Source organism: Phalacrocorax carbo, chromosome 4, assembly GCF_963921805.1.
Source record: "Phalacrocorax carbo chromosome 4, bPhaCar2.1, whole genome shotgun sequence".
Classification (NCBI taxonomy): Eukaryota; Metazoa; Chordata; class Aves; order Suliformes; family Phalacrocoracidae; genus Phalacrocorax; species Phalacrocorax carbo.
Window position 1 is genome coordinate 10,240,306 of NC_087516.1, and position 19,486 is coordinate 10,259,791.

Below are 19,486 nucleotides of genomic sequence, written 5' to 3' on the forward strand. Positions count from 1 at the left end.
AAATCACTCATTGATTTTTCATAAGTAATTAGAAGTTGGAAAATATTTTGAAGGCAGATTAAGACTAGAATTCCCCTACACCATGTTTTATCCAGAGAGAAAGGTATATGAATGGAAAAAATCCCCCCCACACCCCCAACAGAAGGTGTTCTGAGTGGGAATAACGTCTAGGAAGGCAGCACTTCTTAACATTGCCTTTCTCCTGCACCTAAGATGTGAAATACTTAATTACTCCACGCAGATCTAATAGACTGTGGAGTGGGGAAAGCAGGCACATAAATACTGAAACACACACTGTATTACCATCAACCATATTTCTCCTAAGTTGCTTAAGCAAATAACCTTCCCAGAATAAACTTCTGCTGCTTTAAGTGTAACTCCTCAAAATCAGCAAAGCTCTTAGCTTTTTTTGTGACCGCTCAACACCACTACAAAGCGCTCTCAGTGCAGAATGCAGCGGCTTGTGCAGAAAGTACTTTACTCTTGGGGGGCAGGAATTCACAAAATTGGAGTACCTATACCTGTGTATCTTAGATCTTCTGTATGTAGCACTGCAGAAGTTTTATTTGCAAGCTTTCAAGTAAGCAAAGTGCAGATTAAAAAACCCTGCAAAACTACTTTTGCTGAAAATTGAATTTAATAAGAATTTGTACTTCTCCCCTTTCTTAGTTTTTTCAATCCCATTCCAGTAAGCACACAGTGAAACATGTTACATTATCTGACAATACTGCCATTTAAATATATTAATTCTGAGCCAGCTGATGAAAATTAAATAGAGGAAAGGCTTTTAAAGGCTTTGAAATTAATTCTTTTTAAAAAATATTGAAATAGGGTAATTAGCTGATCCTTCACTTTACTGGCTCCAAGCCCTGAAATAGTGCATTCTAGTTTGACAGTTTATATATTGATTTACTAAACACAACAGAGCATTAACCAAATACCTTTACAATTCTTTCTGGAAAGATCAGCTAGCTCAAAGCACCCAGTAGTTCAAGAATGAAAAGCCTGCCGGCTACATACACTGTCGCCTCACTACTTCTGAAGAGTTCTGCTTCCAAACGCTATCTGTGCCTTTGTCACTGCAAGATTACTTGCACTAACATTTCATACAAGTCTACACATTAATGTCACCTAAAAATAACTTTGGGTGAGCCTGATTCATAGTAAAGAATTGAATCAGAAGTCCAACTCAGTCCCGTGTGACTTCACCCGGGTTTCAGACTGCTCTCTGCAGCCCAAGAATTAACATCTTTCATACAAAAGAAAAAGCAATAGAACAGGTGTGATTTGGATTAGGGTTTCATTTTACCAGTATTTATGTTATGAATACAACATAAGACACAAACACTAAAGACACAGAAGATGCAACTCCACAGTTGGTACACAGTAATATAAAAGAGGAGTTCATGCTGCCCTTCTCCCCAGTTAAGCTGACAACTAACCCTGCAAAATTATATAAACAAAACAAATAGGTTTCCACCTGTGTTAGGAAGCTGATCCAATGCAAAACACAGCACACAATTTCCAATACTAAGTGCAGGGAGTTAAGACAAGAGCACATGGCTGTAAGTTGAAGCATCAGCAGTGCACTAGCAGCATTTCTGCACTTCCTGCACTGTCTTGGTTGACTTAAAATTCACAAGGGGCACGCAGAAAGATTCTTGATAGAAGTCATATTGTGAACACTGGAAAAAAGTGAATATACCTGGCTTTGCTCTGAAGGGATTGCTACTGCAATTTGACCATACCTTATAGTACGTTACAGAAGATTTAGGTCATTGTAATAGAGAAGTTGCCCAATAAGCAGTAAAAGGGAGTCAAACAGTATATAGTAACAGAGTTAAGCAACTAGAGCTGTGATACGGAGTAACAATAAAACAGACTCTCATTCTGTCAGAAGAGTTTGCAGTGAACAGGTTCAAAACATTAGGTTTAGTCATTACTGATAAAACTTCTACCCAACACTGTAAAGCATATATACATCACAGATGCCAGCATTTAAGAGACGCTTCTAATTCCTATTTTACTATGCAGCATTTGTCACATCAACTTCATTTACACAAACCAAACGAGACATCTGTAAGCAAAATACCCCACCTCAACGAAATGAATTTTCTGTACTTTGCACTTAGGACTCATGGATAGCTACTGACTTGGAGGGCACACCCCACCCTCCAACGACAGAAGCCTTTCAGTAAAAGGAAACCTTTTTCCCTGCCTCAGAAGCTCTGCATGTCAATATACTCCAGTGATTTTACCACAAGGGGGAGATGAGAAAGACAGAACTGACTGGAGGCATGGTTAGTGAAGCGTTGGCTTAAATGTGACTAACAGTTGAAAATCATCATTACCTATCTCCCATGTGTTCTCATTTCTAAGCAAGAGTTGGACAGTGAATCTTAACATACGGCAATAGTAAGTCACACTCCAATCACTGAATAGCAAAGTACATGCAATCTGGTCCACTGCTTCAGCTGTAAAGTGTAACTGCAGCGTAACCTAAAAGGAAAAATAATCTCATATGAAGTAGTTGGTCAGGAAGAAATGGCAAATGAGGAATAAAATGGTTAAGAAATCCCCAAATTAAGCTTTTCTGGCTAGTTTGGCTATTGGCTTACATGTAAGGGCACTGAATAACCTCATCTCACATTTATGCCTCAGTCCCCCATTTGAAAGCTAGGGAAAAAATTACTATTTGTGTTTGAAAGATGCACAGATAATACAGAAGTTTTGGACCACACACAACATGCAAGTGCATACAGATACATATAGGAAGGGGAAGAGAGAAATAACTATATAAAGAGCTGGAACCAACCTCACACCAAATAGAAACAGATTTACAGAAAAATCAATGCAAAACTTCCCAATGTTTCTTTACAACCACCCAATGGAGGCCATGCATACACTTAAGAGAATACACTACATCTCACCCATGGCATCACACATACTTACAGGATCTACACTCATGTAACCACACAACCACCCTGTTCAAGGATGAACATATACTGGTCATCACCAAGGGACACAGAAAAACCTAGTTCCCATTTCCACTTCATCTCTTATGCCTCAGTGAGGACCTGCAAGATTACTTAAAATACAAAGCAAAATGAATCATGGATTCATGGTAAGATTTGTTTCACAGCTCTTTACATTTTTTTCCTACTCCTTATATCTATCATATTCACTCTTCCTTAGTCTACAAGGGCTTCCATCCATCTTGCACCATAAAATTACATTATTTCAAGTCCGTCAAGATATTTTTGTAAGGCTGTTGACTAGATCAGGTATACTTGTTCAGCTTTATAAAAAAATACTTTAAAAAAACATTAAATAATATGGTCAGCAGTGCAGGTACTATATATATATAGATGAATCTTGAAAGTTAAGTAAAAAGCAGACAGTGCTTTCAGTGAATTTTATAGGAAGCATGCTGATATGTCCTTATTTCTATGGCAAGAGTACACAAACTCCAGCAAGTAGACTAAGACAGCAAGGTGAAATTTCTGCCAGGAGATTGGTCCTCACAGAAGGAGAATCAGAGAAGGGGGCATTGATAAGAGAGCCCATACCATTCCTAAAAAAGATTTCTAGATGACAAAGATCCAAAAGCCACTTTTAGACAATCATGCAAGACTCCTTTCATGCTCAGCTCCCTTAATGGAAAGGAACAATAACCTCAATAAACCGGTTTTTTGAACATCTGATAAACTTCAGAATGTCAGGAAACGTTTCCTATATTAAAAGGTCTACAAAGGAAGGTGAGAATTAGAAGACTGCAAAGCAGAAATGCAGAACACCCTGAGCATCCAGTTAGTTTAGCTTCAACCACCTGTAATTCTCAGAGATCAAAGTGCTAGTCGACAGTGGGAATTAACACATTCCAGCATAAACATCACCCCAATTTAAATTAACCAGTGTCCCACTTGAAAATAAAGAGCAGGTATTCCGAAAGAGTCCGAGAGTAATCCTCCCTTTTTCCTCCATCAAACTATTCTCCTTACATTTATATGCCAAGCATTCCCTTCCCCTCTATCTTCTTCACCTGTCTCCCCTTCAGCATCCTTTTCCCCACTTGCTTTCCTTTCACTTGTTCACCCAGCATGGTGTACAGGGAACTGACTCTTACATTATTAATTCTGAAGGGCTATCAGGTATGGATAAAGGCCCTGCCAGAGAAAAGGAAAATGAGCTTATGGTCTACAAAGAGAAAAGCAGAGGCAGTCCCTACATGATGCTCCCTGAGGTCAACTGTCCTTACTATAGATTGTTATGCATGCCCATAGCCTCACTGCACAACCCTATTTCCTTTCGTAACTCAGTTCCTGCCAATCGCCACTTCAGGGCATCTTATTCCTAAACAGGATCAAAGTATTAATACTACAGGGAGGAGAGAGTGGTGAATGTAGAGGGATCAGAGTAAGAACCACCATTGATGGGATCAGAAAGATCCCAGGCTAGCGACTTGAGGGAGTAATGCAAAAAAAGTCACTGATTACTGGGGAGACAAGAAGGAAAATCCTACAGCCTGCAGGGTAGAATAGAAATACACAAGACAGGATGTAATAAGTCAAACTCAAATCACCCAAATAAATAAGAGCAAGACCTTCCAGCTACAGCAGTAAGATATACTGAGACAGGAAAGCTGTATGTTTAAGTTGTCCAAACATTCTGTCTCCCCCAAAACTCCCTCTTCCCTGTATCCTAAATCTAGACCTCTGTAAAATGTATTACAACTTTAGTCAGTCACCTGTTTTCAAACAGCAGGCAGCTGACACTGCCTCAAAGGAAAACCATGTTCTCATACACTGAGCTATCCATCAGACACAGGTCAGGTGCTTTACTTTAGCTGACTTGGGGATAGCTTAAGTTTATAGGAGTCAACAGCTTCAGCTAGCATGGAATGCAGCAGTTCATTTCTGAATGCAAGCAGGGGGCATGTGGTCATTATACCAACAACCACCAGCTTCTAATTTTAGAAACAATAAGGAGTTGGAATATTTTGTACTTGCAAGATGAAAACAAAGACTCACTTGAGAACAGGTAAGAGACTCCAATTTAGCAGCATCCTCCAGTAAAATGATCAAGCTCAAGAAACTTGCTCTTTCACATGCACTATGAATGTTGTCAGTCTTCAAACATGAGCCAAATAATACCCAGCCTTCAATTAACTGGTTAACATCATTATATCAAAATAGTTCTACTGAATCAATTTAAATTAATATTGGTAGCACAACTGCCATCGAAGTAGATCATCATAACTATTACAGCAGTTAAATGAAGCATTTCAAAAGTATTTGCACTATTTATTTTTCAGTTAGCTCAGTAAGAAAATATTCTTCTGTGGTCCAATGCAGAGGGTATTTTGGTTTTTTGGTTGTTTGGGTTTTTTTTTTTTTCTGTCATTCTTCTAAAATAACGTAGGAAGAATGCATTGTGATCTTTAAAAAGTAATTTTTTTTTTCTAACTTCTGGTAAGTACCACCACATGGAGGGAGGAGAAGAACAGAATTTAAACATCCAAATCAAGTTCTCAAGAGCAGAAGACAGTCTGCAGGACAAGCGACGCATTAGGTCACACCAATGGCTGCTTGAGAAAGTTTATAAAAAGGCTTACCTCACTAGAATGAAACTCAGCTTGAAGCACTGGGAAGTCGGTAGTGGTTATTGGGACCAGAAGTATAAATTAACTGAAAACTGATTAGACATTTTAAAGAAAAAAGTTCATTACATATTGGATTACAAGGGTAGAATTTGCAGCTGAGCAAACTCCTATGCTGCAGACTTCCATAGATGTGAAAGAAAGCCCAGGGGAAATACCAGTTTCTATTCCTCTCATCTTTTTTCCCTTGGCATCTGTTACAGGATACTGAAAAAGAGATAACCACCAGACATCACACCAGGCTAGATGGACCTTTGATCTGACATACTATGACTCTGCTCACACCAATCCACATCAAAAATAATTCTGCAGGGTGTATGTATTTCTTTCACATCAGAGTAAGAACAGCCGAGCAATTCTCTTAACTGACAACCGCAATAGATCACCACTTCCCTTTTTCCGATACAGGTAAAAATCAAGGCTAAGAAGCAATCTGACTGCAGGTTATCATCTTTCAGCTGCAGAGCAAGAATAAAAGAGCTAAGAACTATTAATTTCCACACTTGTGTTCAAACCACTAGATGGTGCTTCTAAAATAAACCAATTCAGTACGCAAAACTCAAACTGAATAACATATGCTGATTTGTAAGTTGCCTTCCTCATGATTATTATCAATAACACTGATTAATGTGGTTCAATAGCTGCAGCCTCTGATCAGACAGTAGCAACAAGAATAATTAAGATCAAAGAACTGATCATGAAAATAGTGACATTTTCAAAAAACCCAGTAACTGCTGTTTCCCCAAATAAGAAAAACTCCTCATTCTTCTGTCTTCAAAAGTCATTAGATGTTAATATAAACATTGCATTAAAGAACAAGTTTTGTTCACAAACTGCTGTGCTCAAAGCCTTTGACTACTGCATGGCACCAGTGAAGAGAAGCTTTAAGCTACAAATAGCATTTACGTCTTCTTTCACTCTTCATTCAAGTATTTTTCTCCATGACATTTTTCCAAGGCTGAACTCACTCTAGCTCTCTTTTCTGATGAGCAAACCCTTCACTTTTAAGATTTGGAAATCATAGCTGAAATAAGATGCTAACTGCTTTCTACCTATCACTCTGTAAAACCATCCTTACTTTTTCATTCACTCCCCCAAAACTAGTCCCAATAGTGGCTTGGATACTCCAGTAGCTTCATCCTTTTTCATTTCTGACCATTCCCATCCATCAAAACACTGCTTAAAATAATCATTCCTCTTCGTGCATCTCATTCTACTGACCCAACTTTAAAAACGCACTTCGTACTGTTAAACACATTCAACTGTGTAATTTCTACTATCTTCCACTCTTCTAAAGTTCAAACCTCTATTAATCTTTAAAGACCCCTTCCCCTTTCTACTTACAAGCAATTTTTTCCTACAAACCTGTTTCTTCTCTTCCTAAAAAAAAAAAAATCAGTTTTGACTATTTCCTATTGCAGTTCCCATCTTTTACTTCTTCGAGTCAGCTCTGCCACTAAGCAACCCTGACAACACTGCTGAGAAGGATTACCCTATGTGTAGCTTTTCATGTTCAACACTCACCCAGGACTTATTTTTAAACACTTGTCCTTGTGCAAAGTAATGTAGAAACTCCTAGAGATAATTTGATTTTTTTTGTTGTCGTTGCCATTGGCTCTCACTTTTCTACTTTAGAGGATTGCTCTTCATCCCCTAGGAACACTCTCTCTTCCTCTTACTTGCATGGGATCTTCTTCCACAACACCCATTTACTATCTCTTGTTGTAAAGCCTTTTTTTTTTAATTAGCATAGCTATCTTTTGTTCATAGTCATTTAATAATTATCTTTAGCAACTATTATGGCTAGCTATGGCTTACTTTCATAAATTGTAGCTTAGTAAGACAACCCTTAAAAAATCTGGAGAGAAAGGCACAAACACAGGACCAAGCCTTCTCCAAGTACCAGCCATTCCGCTTACCTGTAAGTGTTATTACTGATCAGAGAGCACCACTGCAGAAACAGGTTAGCAGGAAGGAAGAACCTCTTGGCTTGAAGATAGATCTACTAACCCAGGTGCATAAAGTAATGATCAGATTACAAAAAAACAAATCAATTAAAAGTCTCTCAAAACAAATACCCAGGAAGATAGCAACTACAATTCTCAGCACCTCCAAGCTCTCCATGAGAAGAAGTGCATAACCACTGAAGCATGTGAAAGAGGTCTGCTGAGAGCCTACTTGCCCGTAAGAGTTCACTCCCAGCTACAAGTTGGGGCCATTTCCGTAAACCTATCTGCATATCTCCATGGAGGTCATGCAGCCTTTTATTTAAAACAGACACTAAGGGCACAGCCATACCTTGCGTCAACCTTAGATAAGAGGGGTGGTAAAAAAATAATATCATGCAAAACCTCCAGGCTTACACAAGCCTTGTGAGCACCATTCAACTGGACAAAGCATTCACAAAGCAGTATCTTTACTATCAATGACCATGAATTTTGTGTGAATTCTAGGAACATAAATTCTTCAACATTTACTGCAAGAAGTTTGCATTCTTTTACTATGTAAAAGAAGCTAGGAGCAAAAAATTAGGTTAGTGTATACACAGCTGAAATACAAAAAGAAGGTGAGGTCTCATGAAAAAACATATTCCTCAGCTTTTGTTCCCCAGGTACAAATTTACTGAGATTCATAGATGTAACCATAAAATAAACCACATTATTTTAAAAATAAAAGTATGAAAAATAAACATACACTGAAGACGTTTCAGCCTGTTATATCTGTTTTAGTCTAAACAGATTAAAAACACCTTGAAGCTGTAGTTAAAGACAGATTTCCCCCCTCCCCGCAAACACTAAACAGTTGTTTCAGAATATCAATAAACTTGAGCTCGAAGAGCTACCCTGATGAGCTAGTTACCCGCACTTTTTTCAAGCTAGTCTCTAGATTTAAGCAGCAACCTTCACAGAAATTATTCTGAACACTTTGAATATCAAGAGCGTTTCAAAACTCTGCAAAACCAGTCCAGTTCTGCATTTCTGTTCGATGGTCAGATCTGCCTGGGCGCAGGTTCTGACCTGACACCTGTGGAATGCTCCAGTAGAGAAGGTACAAGATAAGGAATTCCCTGAAGTGACAGGAAATACTTCTACGATACTGGTGCACACAGGCAAATATTTTGATGTAGAAGGAATCGTCCTTTGTCTCAGAAAGGCAGCATTGCTGGGAAGCCTGCAGTGTCCTGAGGAGGTCAGAGTAACTACTGTTCCACCAGCGCACTGCAATTCAAGAACACCATTGCTTCGAATCACTCCTCTGCATTTTCTCCTGGTTCAAAAGCAAATACCAACCTCACTCCAAAAGCTTCACACATTGAATCTGCAGTCCCCAAAAGGAAAACACATCTTACCGAGAACATTTACAATATAAAAAAAAAAAAAAATCAACGAGGCACAGGAGGCTGAAAACAAAATTTCACCTCTGCTCCATCTCTAATTCATCAGTTAAAAGTCCGCCTCCCTACCAGCTAAACATATCACATCGCTGCTATTGGTTTCATTCTCTGGTTACCTCTACCATCGGCATTTGATCCGGGTTATTAAAATCTGGTATATCAGCATACCTGAAGAATAGGGCTGGACAGGAAGAGCGCTGACTGTGCAAGGATCTAGTAAAGTCATGCTCTTCTCATGTCATGCTCATGACACTAGTCCAGACTTTCCACTTCCTACACCCACATTTTCTCTCCCACCCTTGGTATGTTCAGAGATGCAGCAGTTACCAAGTAAATATCTCTGCCCAGATGCAGGTCCCTGCATCTGACAGTAACTTGATGATTATCCTGATGGGTTTTGTAATCCCATCCCATTAAGCAATGTCCATTCTATCCTATTTCCTCATCTCCCCCATTTACAAAGATTAAGCTGAATTAATTTTCACATTTTGGGGCTGGGGTGTTTTTGAACAAGAATCATGGAATAGGTCCCCCGGGATTAAGCTAAACCATATACTCAGGTTTCTGAACGGGCTGTACTGTGAATTTGCTGCACTCTGATGTCACCCCTCCCACCTTCAAAAGTATCTCTGAATAGCAATCAAAGCTGTAGGCCAAATGCCCAATACCATCAAAATCTGCTGCCGTGCAGAAGTCCTATTATATCATAGTAGGATCTGGAGTACTTCAGGAGAAGCACACCCCATCATTGGCAGTAACAAAATCTAGCCGATAAAATGTACCTGGCATTCGTAGTACCTAACGGAGGGTTATAACTAAGCAACGTAAGTCACTAGTGGTGATAGCCCCCACCAGAATAAATATTCAAAGTTACATTCAGAAAACATTATATTCAAAACCATTTCAAAATAGACTGCGGAACCCACTAACCTTATGGGAAGGAATCCTAAGGATTCCTTGATGAAATAGGAAAGTAAAGTAGCATAACTAGGAAAGTTACAGTCTCTAAACATGAGCTCCTCCATCTTACTATCAAAAAAGTGCTATTCAAACTTCTCTGTATTTAATTCTATTATCCATACCAATTTAACGGGCACATCAGGAAAAATCGCTTGTTTCTGAAGGAACACACGCTACCACAATTCGCCAGTAGCCCATTCTCGATACAAGTACAAAAATTATGTAAAGCTAACAAAAACTATCTGCAAAGAAAGTATAAATATATGACAGAGAGAACACGGTGCTGGTTTTAAACTACCAGCAATAGCCGTTACTGATTTACAAGGCCCAGCGTCATGCGACAGGCTTGGAAAGTTCCCTCACCACAGAAAAGTCCAACAGAAATACAGCATACGCTGTTCAATACAGACCTTGGATGCTGAACATACAGCAAATGAACAGTAGGTTAATAAGTCCATTTTACAATAAAAAGATCAAGTCTCCATTATAAAGAAAATTAATGTGACATTTATTAGCTTTGATGAAAAATAGCAACAAAAAGCTATATTTGCAGTGATTTCTTCTGTATTTAAGATTATCAATATTTCTGTTCATTAACTGTTTCTTTTAGTTGTTTCTTGGTACAAACAAATATATAACAGATATATAATGTTGGTATAAACAAATAACAAAGTTTATTGAAAGCTACCTATAATCTCTTACTGAATTTTCAGTTACTTAATCTCTAAATTATCTTCCTTTCATTTATTAACAGCAATATCAGGCAAGTATGTGCTCTTCAACAGTGCTCACCAGGGTTATGACTACATAAGGAAAAAAAATCCATAAAGCCAGCACAACCTGAACTTTTCTTTTGCGCTATCACCCTCAGGTCTTTTTTTTTTTTTTTGCTTTAAACCCCAGCAGCGCACTGGCTGTAATTCGGGCAAAAGGACTGCGTGCGCGGAAGGTTTACAAAAACGAGGCTTAACGCTATTACTGAAATTAAAACGCAAGAAAAAATATGGGTGGTAGTCACAGAGAGGTAGAAAAATTATATCAAATACTTAATGAAGTGACTAAACTGTACTGACTGGACAAGAAAGGATGCTGTAGCTCTTCAGAAGCGGCGATGCCCTTCACATACGCTCTGAACATCACACGCGAGACAAGATCACTCTCCAGGCAGCTGTTATTTAACCCGCGCCAGGAGATGATCATTTCATTACAAAGCAAGCTATGATTCTTGGATTCCTTCCAAGAATTTCAAAGCGAGAAGAAAAGGGGCAGAAAACACACGCGTACGGAGCGCCCTCCAACACATCTTTCAACTCGGGAAGTTCTGGGGTGCCGGCAGGGTGAGCGGGAGCGCCTCTCCCCGGCTGCGGGCGACGCGCAGGAGGCGCCGCCGGCCGCTCCGCCAGGCCCCCCCCGGGGCTCGCACGGCCGCCCCCCGCCCCGCCGGAGGCTGCCCGGCGCCGCCGCCCCCCGCCAGCTCCCCCGGCACACGCTCTGCTTTGTCATTCCCCGCCCCAACACGCCCCGCCGCGGCGGGGGAGCCGCTCCGCGCCCGCCGGTACCGGCTGCTCGCCCGCCCCGCTGCCCCGCACCGGCCGCCTTCCCCCCGCCAGACCGCCCCGGGCCGTGCCCGGCGGGACCCGTCCGAAGGCGAGCGGGGCCGGCGCCGCTCCGCCACGACCTCACGCCACCTCCGCGGCGGCGGCGGCTGCCGGCCGAGGCACCGGCGCGCTCCGACCCCCGGCCGCCAGCGCCGCGGCTGCGCGCCCGGCTCCGCGTCCCCTCCGGCTTCCCAACGGCGGGGTGAGGGGTGACCCCGGCAGGGGGAGGCGAGCCCAGCAGCGGCGCCACCCCGCGCCCCCCATCCGCCCGGCGCCCACTCGCAACTTACCTTGGGTTTGTACAGCCACTTTCTGAACCTGTTCATCATCACCGCGGCGGACGCCGCCACCCCGCCGCCGCCTGCCGCTGCCACGGGGGCTGCCGGCTGCCCTCCCGCCCGCGCCGCTCGGGGGACCGGGGCAAGCCCTGCTGCTCGCCGGGAGGCTCCGCTGGGTCGTCTTCGTCGCCGCCGCCTCCTCCGCTCCTGCTCCCCCGCCTCCTCAGGCAGGAGCAGCCCGGCGCCCGGGCGGAGCGCGCTGCCTCAGCGCAGGGACCGCCCGCCGGCACCGCGGGCTCACCGCCCCGCTGACAGACCCCAAAACATTGCGCGGCCGGCAGTGGCGCTCGGCGCATGCGCGAGGACAGGCCCACGCTCTCCCCTCCCCGCCAGCTCCCGCGCCTGCCGCCAATCGGATGGCGGCCTGCGACGCCCCTCCCACACCGGCGGGCTGACCCGCCCACACCGCTGCTCATTGGCGTAACACGCGAAGGGGGCGGAGCGGGCCGTGCGCCCCGGCGGGCCGTGCCCTCAGCGCAGGGGCCCGGTGGGGCCGGGACTTGTAGTCTCCTCCGCGGGCCGCGCCGGGCGGGTCCGCCGCGGGCCGGCAAGGCTCGAGTGGACTCAGACAGCCCCGCCCGAGGGCGCGGCGAGCGGCTGATCGATCCCCAGCCGCCCGTGAGCGCAAAAATCGAGGTGGGGCGCAACGAGTTGGCTTGGCAACGGCGGCAAACAATCGGCCGCCATCTCGTTTCCCGGCCGGGTAGTTCTTCGCCCCGATCGTGCCGTTCCGCGACAGGGAGGCGGGCGGCCGGGAGAACTACAGCTCCCAGCAGCCCCCGCGTCCTCTTGGCAACGGCGCCGGGCCGGGGTCTCCGCCGCTGGAGGGTCCCGCCGCGCTGGGAGAGGGTTCGGGACCGGGTCCGGGACGGGGCAGCGCCGGGCTGAGGTAACCCTGAGGTAAATTTCGCGCATTTACCTCAGGCAGCGGCGCCCGCCGCGGCGCGTGGCACGCCGGCGGGCCCAGGGGCGCCAGCTGGAGCAAGGTGGCCGCGGCCGTGTATCACACCCTCGAAAACAAAAATGGGAGAAATGCTTGATGCGTGTGGTGCGCAGAGTGTCTGGTGCCCCGGGCAGGCTTGTAACCACTTCACTCGTTTATTAGGTGTCGATAAATAGAGTAGGAAAGATCAATGGGGCCTCGGTTGTACTGTAGATGGGATTGTTGGGCTTTGCTCCCAGGATTTTCTCGTTAACTGCTGTGATTTTGGGCAAGTAGCCAGCCTTGGTGTCCTTTGGCTTCCCTGCCTCTTAAATATAACAAAACTTACTTGCAGAAGGTTTTGTAGACTGAATATTTAATTGTGAAGCCCCACAAGGTATTTCCACAAAAAAAACTACCATGTCAAAATGCTTGTAGTAGGCATGCAAAACATTGAAATGTATGCAAATTAAAAACGAACGTAAGGTCCAGGCTAGAGCTGCTCGGGGTGAATGTTTTCCATCTGATGTTTCGCTGCCGTAGGGAGGAATCTGCAGAGAGGGTCCCCGTGCCCACAACTGCTCTCTGCTACGCTCAGGTGAGAGTCAGCGATGCAGAAAAGTCCAGAGTAAATGAGAATGTCGGGATGTAACCACTGGGACAATTGAGCCCTGTATTCAGTGGCTCTTTTTCTTGCACACAGCTGAGGGAAACACCTATTCCATTTTGAGGAGCAGCTATTTGATCTGACTGAATTTTGCAGGGAGGCTGAGTTCAGCCCTCTCTTTAAGAAGGACGAGTTTCATCGGAGGAAATGCAATCACAGTCTTTCTAGGCCAGGAGCACAGGAGCAAATGTAAATCTCAAAGGAATCTTTCAGGTCACTGAAACCAGTCCCTACAACTGTGGCCAGTCTTATCCTATGTAACTGCTTTCAATATATCTCCAAGCTCCATTGTAAAGTAAAGCTAAGTCAGATTTTTACCTCCTTTAACTGAAATTCTACATCTGATAATGGAAGAAAATTTCTACCATTTTGTATATAGTATAAACTTATATCATTTTCATACATAGCAATTAGTATATTCTCCTAAATGGCTGTGTGGAAATAAGGGTGCATGTCATAAAACAAAGCATATTATTCCTGATGTGTGTGTTTTAAAGCATCGATGATAATAGCAGTTTGCTTAAATACAATCACAAGTGACGTTCCTTCTACTAAGAACCCCTGTTTGTCCAGAGTTCTCAAGGTGTTACTGTATGTCTTAGCCAGTTTTTTGTTTTAATAATTGTTATTTGGAGGGGAGGGGTGATTATCAGCATACACAGAGCACGAGAGCTCAAACTCATTTCTGCTGTGCCAGAAGAAGATATTTGTCACTGGGAGAGCTGTTGGAGCCTGAATTATGATTCAGCCTGAATGAGTACAGAGGTATTTCTCTCTCCCTTATGCAAAATCCCTTGTGAGTGTAAGAATCTTGGCAGGTGCAGAGAAACAGATCATGTTTCTCAGAGGAGTGGAGAAATGGTGATTCCTCCTGTGACAAAGAGGCACAGTAGCACCTCTTTTTTATTTGCAATCCCTTGTAATGATCCAGCCTTGTTTTGCTGGACTTTTTGTTTGTTTTTTTCAATTGGACATTTTGACTTGATCGTACCAGGTAACTAAATGCCTGTATTGAGCTTAATCACAGACAAACACTTTTTTAGCGGTTTGAGATTAGTAATTAGAAGTGCTGTTTAGGCATTTATTACTATGATAGTGCTGAAAGGTAGGGTACAAAAACACTGTATCTGGAAATGTTATGATATCCTTTTGAAAGAAGAAATTAATTATCTTTACCACAGTAGGAAGGAATCACCTTGATAAAGCATTCTTTTCTAACATCAGAATATGATGATATATAAAATACAAGAACAACTTTCAAAAATTTTTTTTTCTTCTCAACATGGAAGATTACTCTGTGCTCATTTTTTCCCATTGCTAAAACAGATTAATCACTTTCAGTCCTGATCGGTACCATCATTGGCCTTTCATACACGACAGCACATGCATGTGTGTAAGCAAATGAATTATAGTTCTTGTCACGTGCACATTAAAATCTAGGTATCCAGTTCTGCAAACTTTTATGCATATGAGTAAGATATCATTCGAGACAGATGTAATCCAGTCATTTCACAAAACATCAAGCATAAAATGTACCCAACTGCTGTGCCTTCAAAAACGGTGACAGTGGCCTAGACTACGGATGTGTTGTGACCACTGCCCAGCTCGATGACCAACACTGTCTCGTTGCTTCCTTGTAACTCCTCTCTGTTCTTATTCTTTTGTTGTTTTGGAAGAAAAGACTGTTAATAGCAAAATGTGATAAGATTTAAGAATAAAATTTTGCTTTCGTTTCCATCTCACTGAGAAGAGCAGCGTATTAAAGAGGACCTGGATAGCACACACGCAAAAATTTGTGCTTTTCTTTAGTATTATCTTCAGTTGTATGCCATCAAATAACCTGATACAGCAGCCATTTCAGATATCATCCTAAGGATCTTTTGAGGCATTTGCAGAATAAGAAATATGTAACTAAGTCTTGTATTTTATTGATGTTTGTACCGTATTCTCATTTCTCCTGTTAGCTGTTCTGAGTAACTGTGATTTTGAAAGCTTGACCTAAATGTTCTCTTCTATGTTACTGCAGTGTATCTTCTCTATGAGCCTATCAATATACATTATGCTACAACTGAAGGAGGCATGAAAAATTAATTATTTACTGTATTTATAGGATTCTCCATGGTGAAGATGGTCAGCCATGGAAAACATATTGCAATAATAGTCCGACAACTTAACAAATTTAACCCTGAAAATCAGAGCGTGGAGGATTTCTTGTATGAATCAGCTGAGATGTTGCAGGTATATTAAGTTCCAGTTCATCTTACACAGCTTACCGTGTTTTACTAGCTGATTTTAAAGATATCTGTTTTCTAACATGTTGTTGTAACTTTCATAGATTTTTCTTACAGTGACATTTTCATTTATGACTACAGTCCAAAATTCTTATGGTTATGACCGGAAAACAAGGAAGTAAAGATCAGAGGCGTTGAGTAACTGCTTGGGTAGCAACAAAAGACAGGGAAAGCAACAATTTCCTAAAATGAATCTGACAACGATAGGAAAAGCTTCCCTTGTACTCCTCACTAAGCTGTTTTGTAGTTTCCTACCTCTTTTCCTCCTTCTAAATGGAAGTTTCTGTCAGCAGCACCCATTTTGTATACACAAATGCCGTTCAGAAGCTGACTCACAGTTATCAGGTACTCTTGCTTTGAGGACATAAGTGACCATCAGAACAGTAGGATAAAAGGCAAGTGGCAGTAAATCAGCTACCTGGTTTTAATCTAATACTGCAAGTAACCAGACCAAGATTTGCCAATAAGTAGCTATATTGGCTGAAACAGTAGCCATCCTTTCCTAACCATTCATAGTCTGTCACCTCTTCCCACCTCTTTGTCCTCAGTGCCACCCTGACTGGTGCTGATGCAGCTACTGGATTCAGCTTTAGAAAATCACTAAAGGAAGACAGTATTATTGTTTAGACTGCTATTGTCTGTGCGTGCTGTATATTATCAAACTACATTGTCAGAGCCCTGATTTTGCACTGCCATGTAGCTCAAGTGCTCGTTTCCACTTCTAACAATAAGGTCTAAACCACTGCATAAACACAAATGACTACAAGAATATAAAACTTACGGAGGTGCGATGTGAAAATCAGAGGCAGCGGTGGATCCGTACACATTTCTTGGGTGTTTGCTTTCTTAAACAGTTTCCACTCAGGATCCTAGTTTCTGCCACTGCCCTCCTGCCTTGTAGTATTGGCATAACTCTTTGTGCATTTCTATGCTGAATTACATCAGGGAACTGATCCAGTTTCAAAATAATCATTTTTCACTGGGCAGAGAGCAGGTAAATTCAGCTGCTGCCCAGATAAATACCTGTAGAAATTAATATTCAGATCATTGCTCTTCTCAGCCCAGGAAATGTGATACAATGATAAAAGAAGCAGTAGCTTCATTTTTGTCTCATTCATTCATAGCAGAAGCAGTAACTCCCTTAGAGAAACAGACTCTGATTAACTGAATCTTAAGTTTCATAATAAACCCTTTCAAAAGGGGAGGAACAGGGAGGATAACTGATGCCAAAGATAAGGCAGAAATCTTTCTCTGGGGTAGTTTCAGTTCACTTATGACATATTTTTGCCATGAATTTATCCAAGAAAGTAAAAAGTAAGATCTATGTTTATATAAAATTCAGCTTTGTTTAGCACCAAACGGGTGATTATAATTCGTCATGGAAAATGCACTTATTTTCTTTCTTTTCTATTGCATTATAGGCTTATGATCCTAAATATATTGTAGCATTTTTGTATACATGATTTCCAGGCTCGGCCACTTACCAGTTAGCCAATATTGAATGACCCATGCAGAAACTTCCTCCAGTTTGTATCCTGATTAATGCCATCACTTCAAATCACAGGCTAAATTCAAGCCAGTATGGCTCATGCTATCAGCATGACCAGTAGCAAACCTAGCGTTGCGTACTACTGACCAGGCAAAAATCAGGAGGGTCAGACCCAAGAGCACAAATCTAAATATTTGCAAGGCACAGCTCTATTTACTTACTTAAGGATGCAGTGTATCAGACATGACTTTTCTACAAGTTACTATCTTCTATTCTGTTAGACTTTTCTAATTGGTTAATTAGTTTTCCATCCCGTAAAAGTACAGTCAGATTCCAGTCATCATGAACACTGCATATTTCATTCATATTACATATCTTTATTGTATTTGGGTGGTTTATAGTCTTTATGTCCTTCTAATATGATACCTGAGGTGTCTTTTTTAGTTCTGTTGATGACCTGCATAACATATGCTTGTTAGCCTATTGTCCTGCTGTTTGTGGTTGTTTCTGGTGAAACTAACAATTTTGGGCTAGATTATTTATCTCAAAATTAAAAGACAGCATGCATCACCCGGGGTCATCCAGGATGAGTTCAGGGGAGCTCAGCACCCCAGTAGTATCTCTGCTAGGCTGCAGGAGCCACTGCGGATGCCAGTATTGTCAAATGCAAGATCCTGGAGATAAGTACCTCTGACAGCTACACATTCTCACCCAAACTGCAAGGAGCAAAGAGCAAAGGACATTTTGCTAAGCAAAATCTCTGTCAGAATGAAGTAGGTTTTGAAGAGCAATATAAATGCTCAAAGGAGATGATTGAAAGTAAATAGTATTACTTGTTTGGAAATCTAATAAATGAAATGAGATGGGCATCCTTGGCTGATCAGAAATGAGGGATGATGTTAGTAAAGAATAAGAGATAACAGGTAGAATGGAACTGTGTTGTAAAGCATCTTAATAGCAAGGACAGGCAGCTTTCATTTTATGTGCTAGGATGCACTGTGAGATGCTAGGTGGAGTAAATGGGTCAAAACAGTGGACTGGCTGAACAGTCTTAACAACAGCATTCCAGATAGTTGATTTGCTGAAGTATTGGATTAGTTAAAACCAGGAAATAGATGTTTATTACAATAAAACAGAAAATGTTGATGCACTACCTTAGATTTTTAGCTATAAACTCTTTATTACAGTTCATAAATGAGATGTTTATTACAATAAAATAGAAAATGTTGAGGCACTACCTTAGACTTTTAGCTATGAACCAATAGGTGAATACTACTTGAAACCTACTGTTCAAAAAGGGTGAAGAAGATGGGCACATAGGCTGGTTATGATATCCTGGAGAGTAGCCTACATGAAAAATGACCTCTGAAGTCATGGGCTTGACTGACAGGCAGGGTGGCAATAGTACCAATAACTGAAGAAAGAAGTAGCACAAGAGTGCTGAAGTTTTTTGTTTGCATTGTTGAAATTAAGCTGCCACCAACACGAAGGAACTGGCACAGAGAGAGGCCAGCATTTTAGACTGTAGTTTAGGGTTCTTTTTTGTGTACATGATGAATGTGAATATGTTATGAAAGGAAGTTGGATTTAGTCCTACGGGAGTGAGTCTGGAAGGCACAATCTGTCTTGATCAAAATATCCCTGTCAACCATCTACCAGGGGTGTTAAGACCACTCTTGTGGGAATCCTTGCAAATTAAAGCAGTAAAAATGTCTGGCAAAGGGAGGCACAAGAAAATAAGTGAAAGTGGGCGAGCAAATGTATGTTAAAATAAATGACTTTACAATATGAATATATAAAAAAAGAAAGAGGTATAAAATCCAAAGGGTCAAAGCCATAGGGTGAAACTATACCAGCCACTGTGAATAACTTGCTTTGCAAATGATAGCAAACAGTAACGGGTACTTTTCCATATTACATTTTTTACTAAGTATAGAATCAGTCTATGCTGAATATTGTGTTCAAAATCCAACACAACATTTCCATTGGTTTCACTGTGCTGCTGCGAAGGTGACACAATCCAGAGGTTTGCGTAATAACTCTTCGGCAAGATTCTGTTCATAACCTAGATGCTCTAACTTTACTTACATGTAAGGTTAGATAAATAAGTAAAACAAAACCCGAAATACATCATTGGGTGAAACAATAATATATTTTGCTCTTTCATA

At 41.9% G+C, this 19,486-nt stretch overlaps 2 protein-coding genes across 4 annotated transcripts in view; one reads left to right on the top strand and one right to left on the bottom strand.

Moving 5' to 3' along the window:
• ZFYVE28 (zinc finger FYVE-type containing 28) overlaps positions 1-12,253 on the bottom strand; it is a 167,221-nt gene extending 154,968 nt beyond the window's left edge. For all 3 annotated transcript variants that reach the window (XM_064448988.1, XM_064448987.1, XM_064448986.1), the window contains exon 1: positions 11,902-12,253. In XM_064448988.1, the coding sequence (XP_064305058.1) occupies positions 11,902-11,940 (39 nt within the window). In that variant the 5' untranslated portion in view covers positions 11,941-12,253. The remainder of the gene's footprint in view (positions 1-11,901) is intronic.
• Positions 12,254-12,422: 169 nt separating this feature from the next.
• CFAP99 (cilia and flagella associated protein 99) overlaps positions 12,423-19,486 on the top strand; it is a 62,153-nt gene continuing 55,089 nt past the window's right edge. Inside the window, exons 1-2 of the mRNA XM_064448989.1 lie at positions 12,423-12,849; positions 15,649-15,776. Coding sequence (XP_064305059.1) covers positions 15,657-15,776 — 120 coding nt within the window. The 5' untranslated portion in view covers positions 12,423-12,849; positions 15,649-15,656. The remainder of the gene's footprint in view (positions 12,850-15,648; positions 15,777-19,486) is intronic.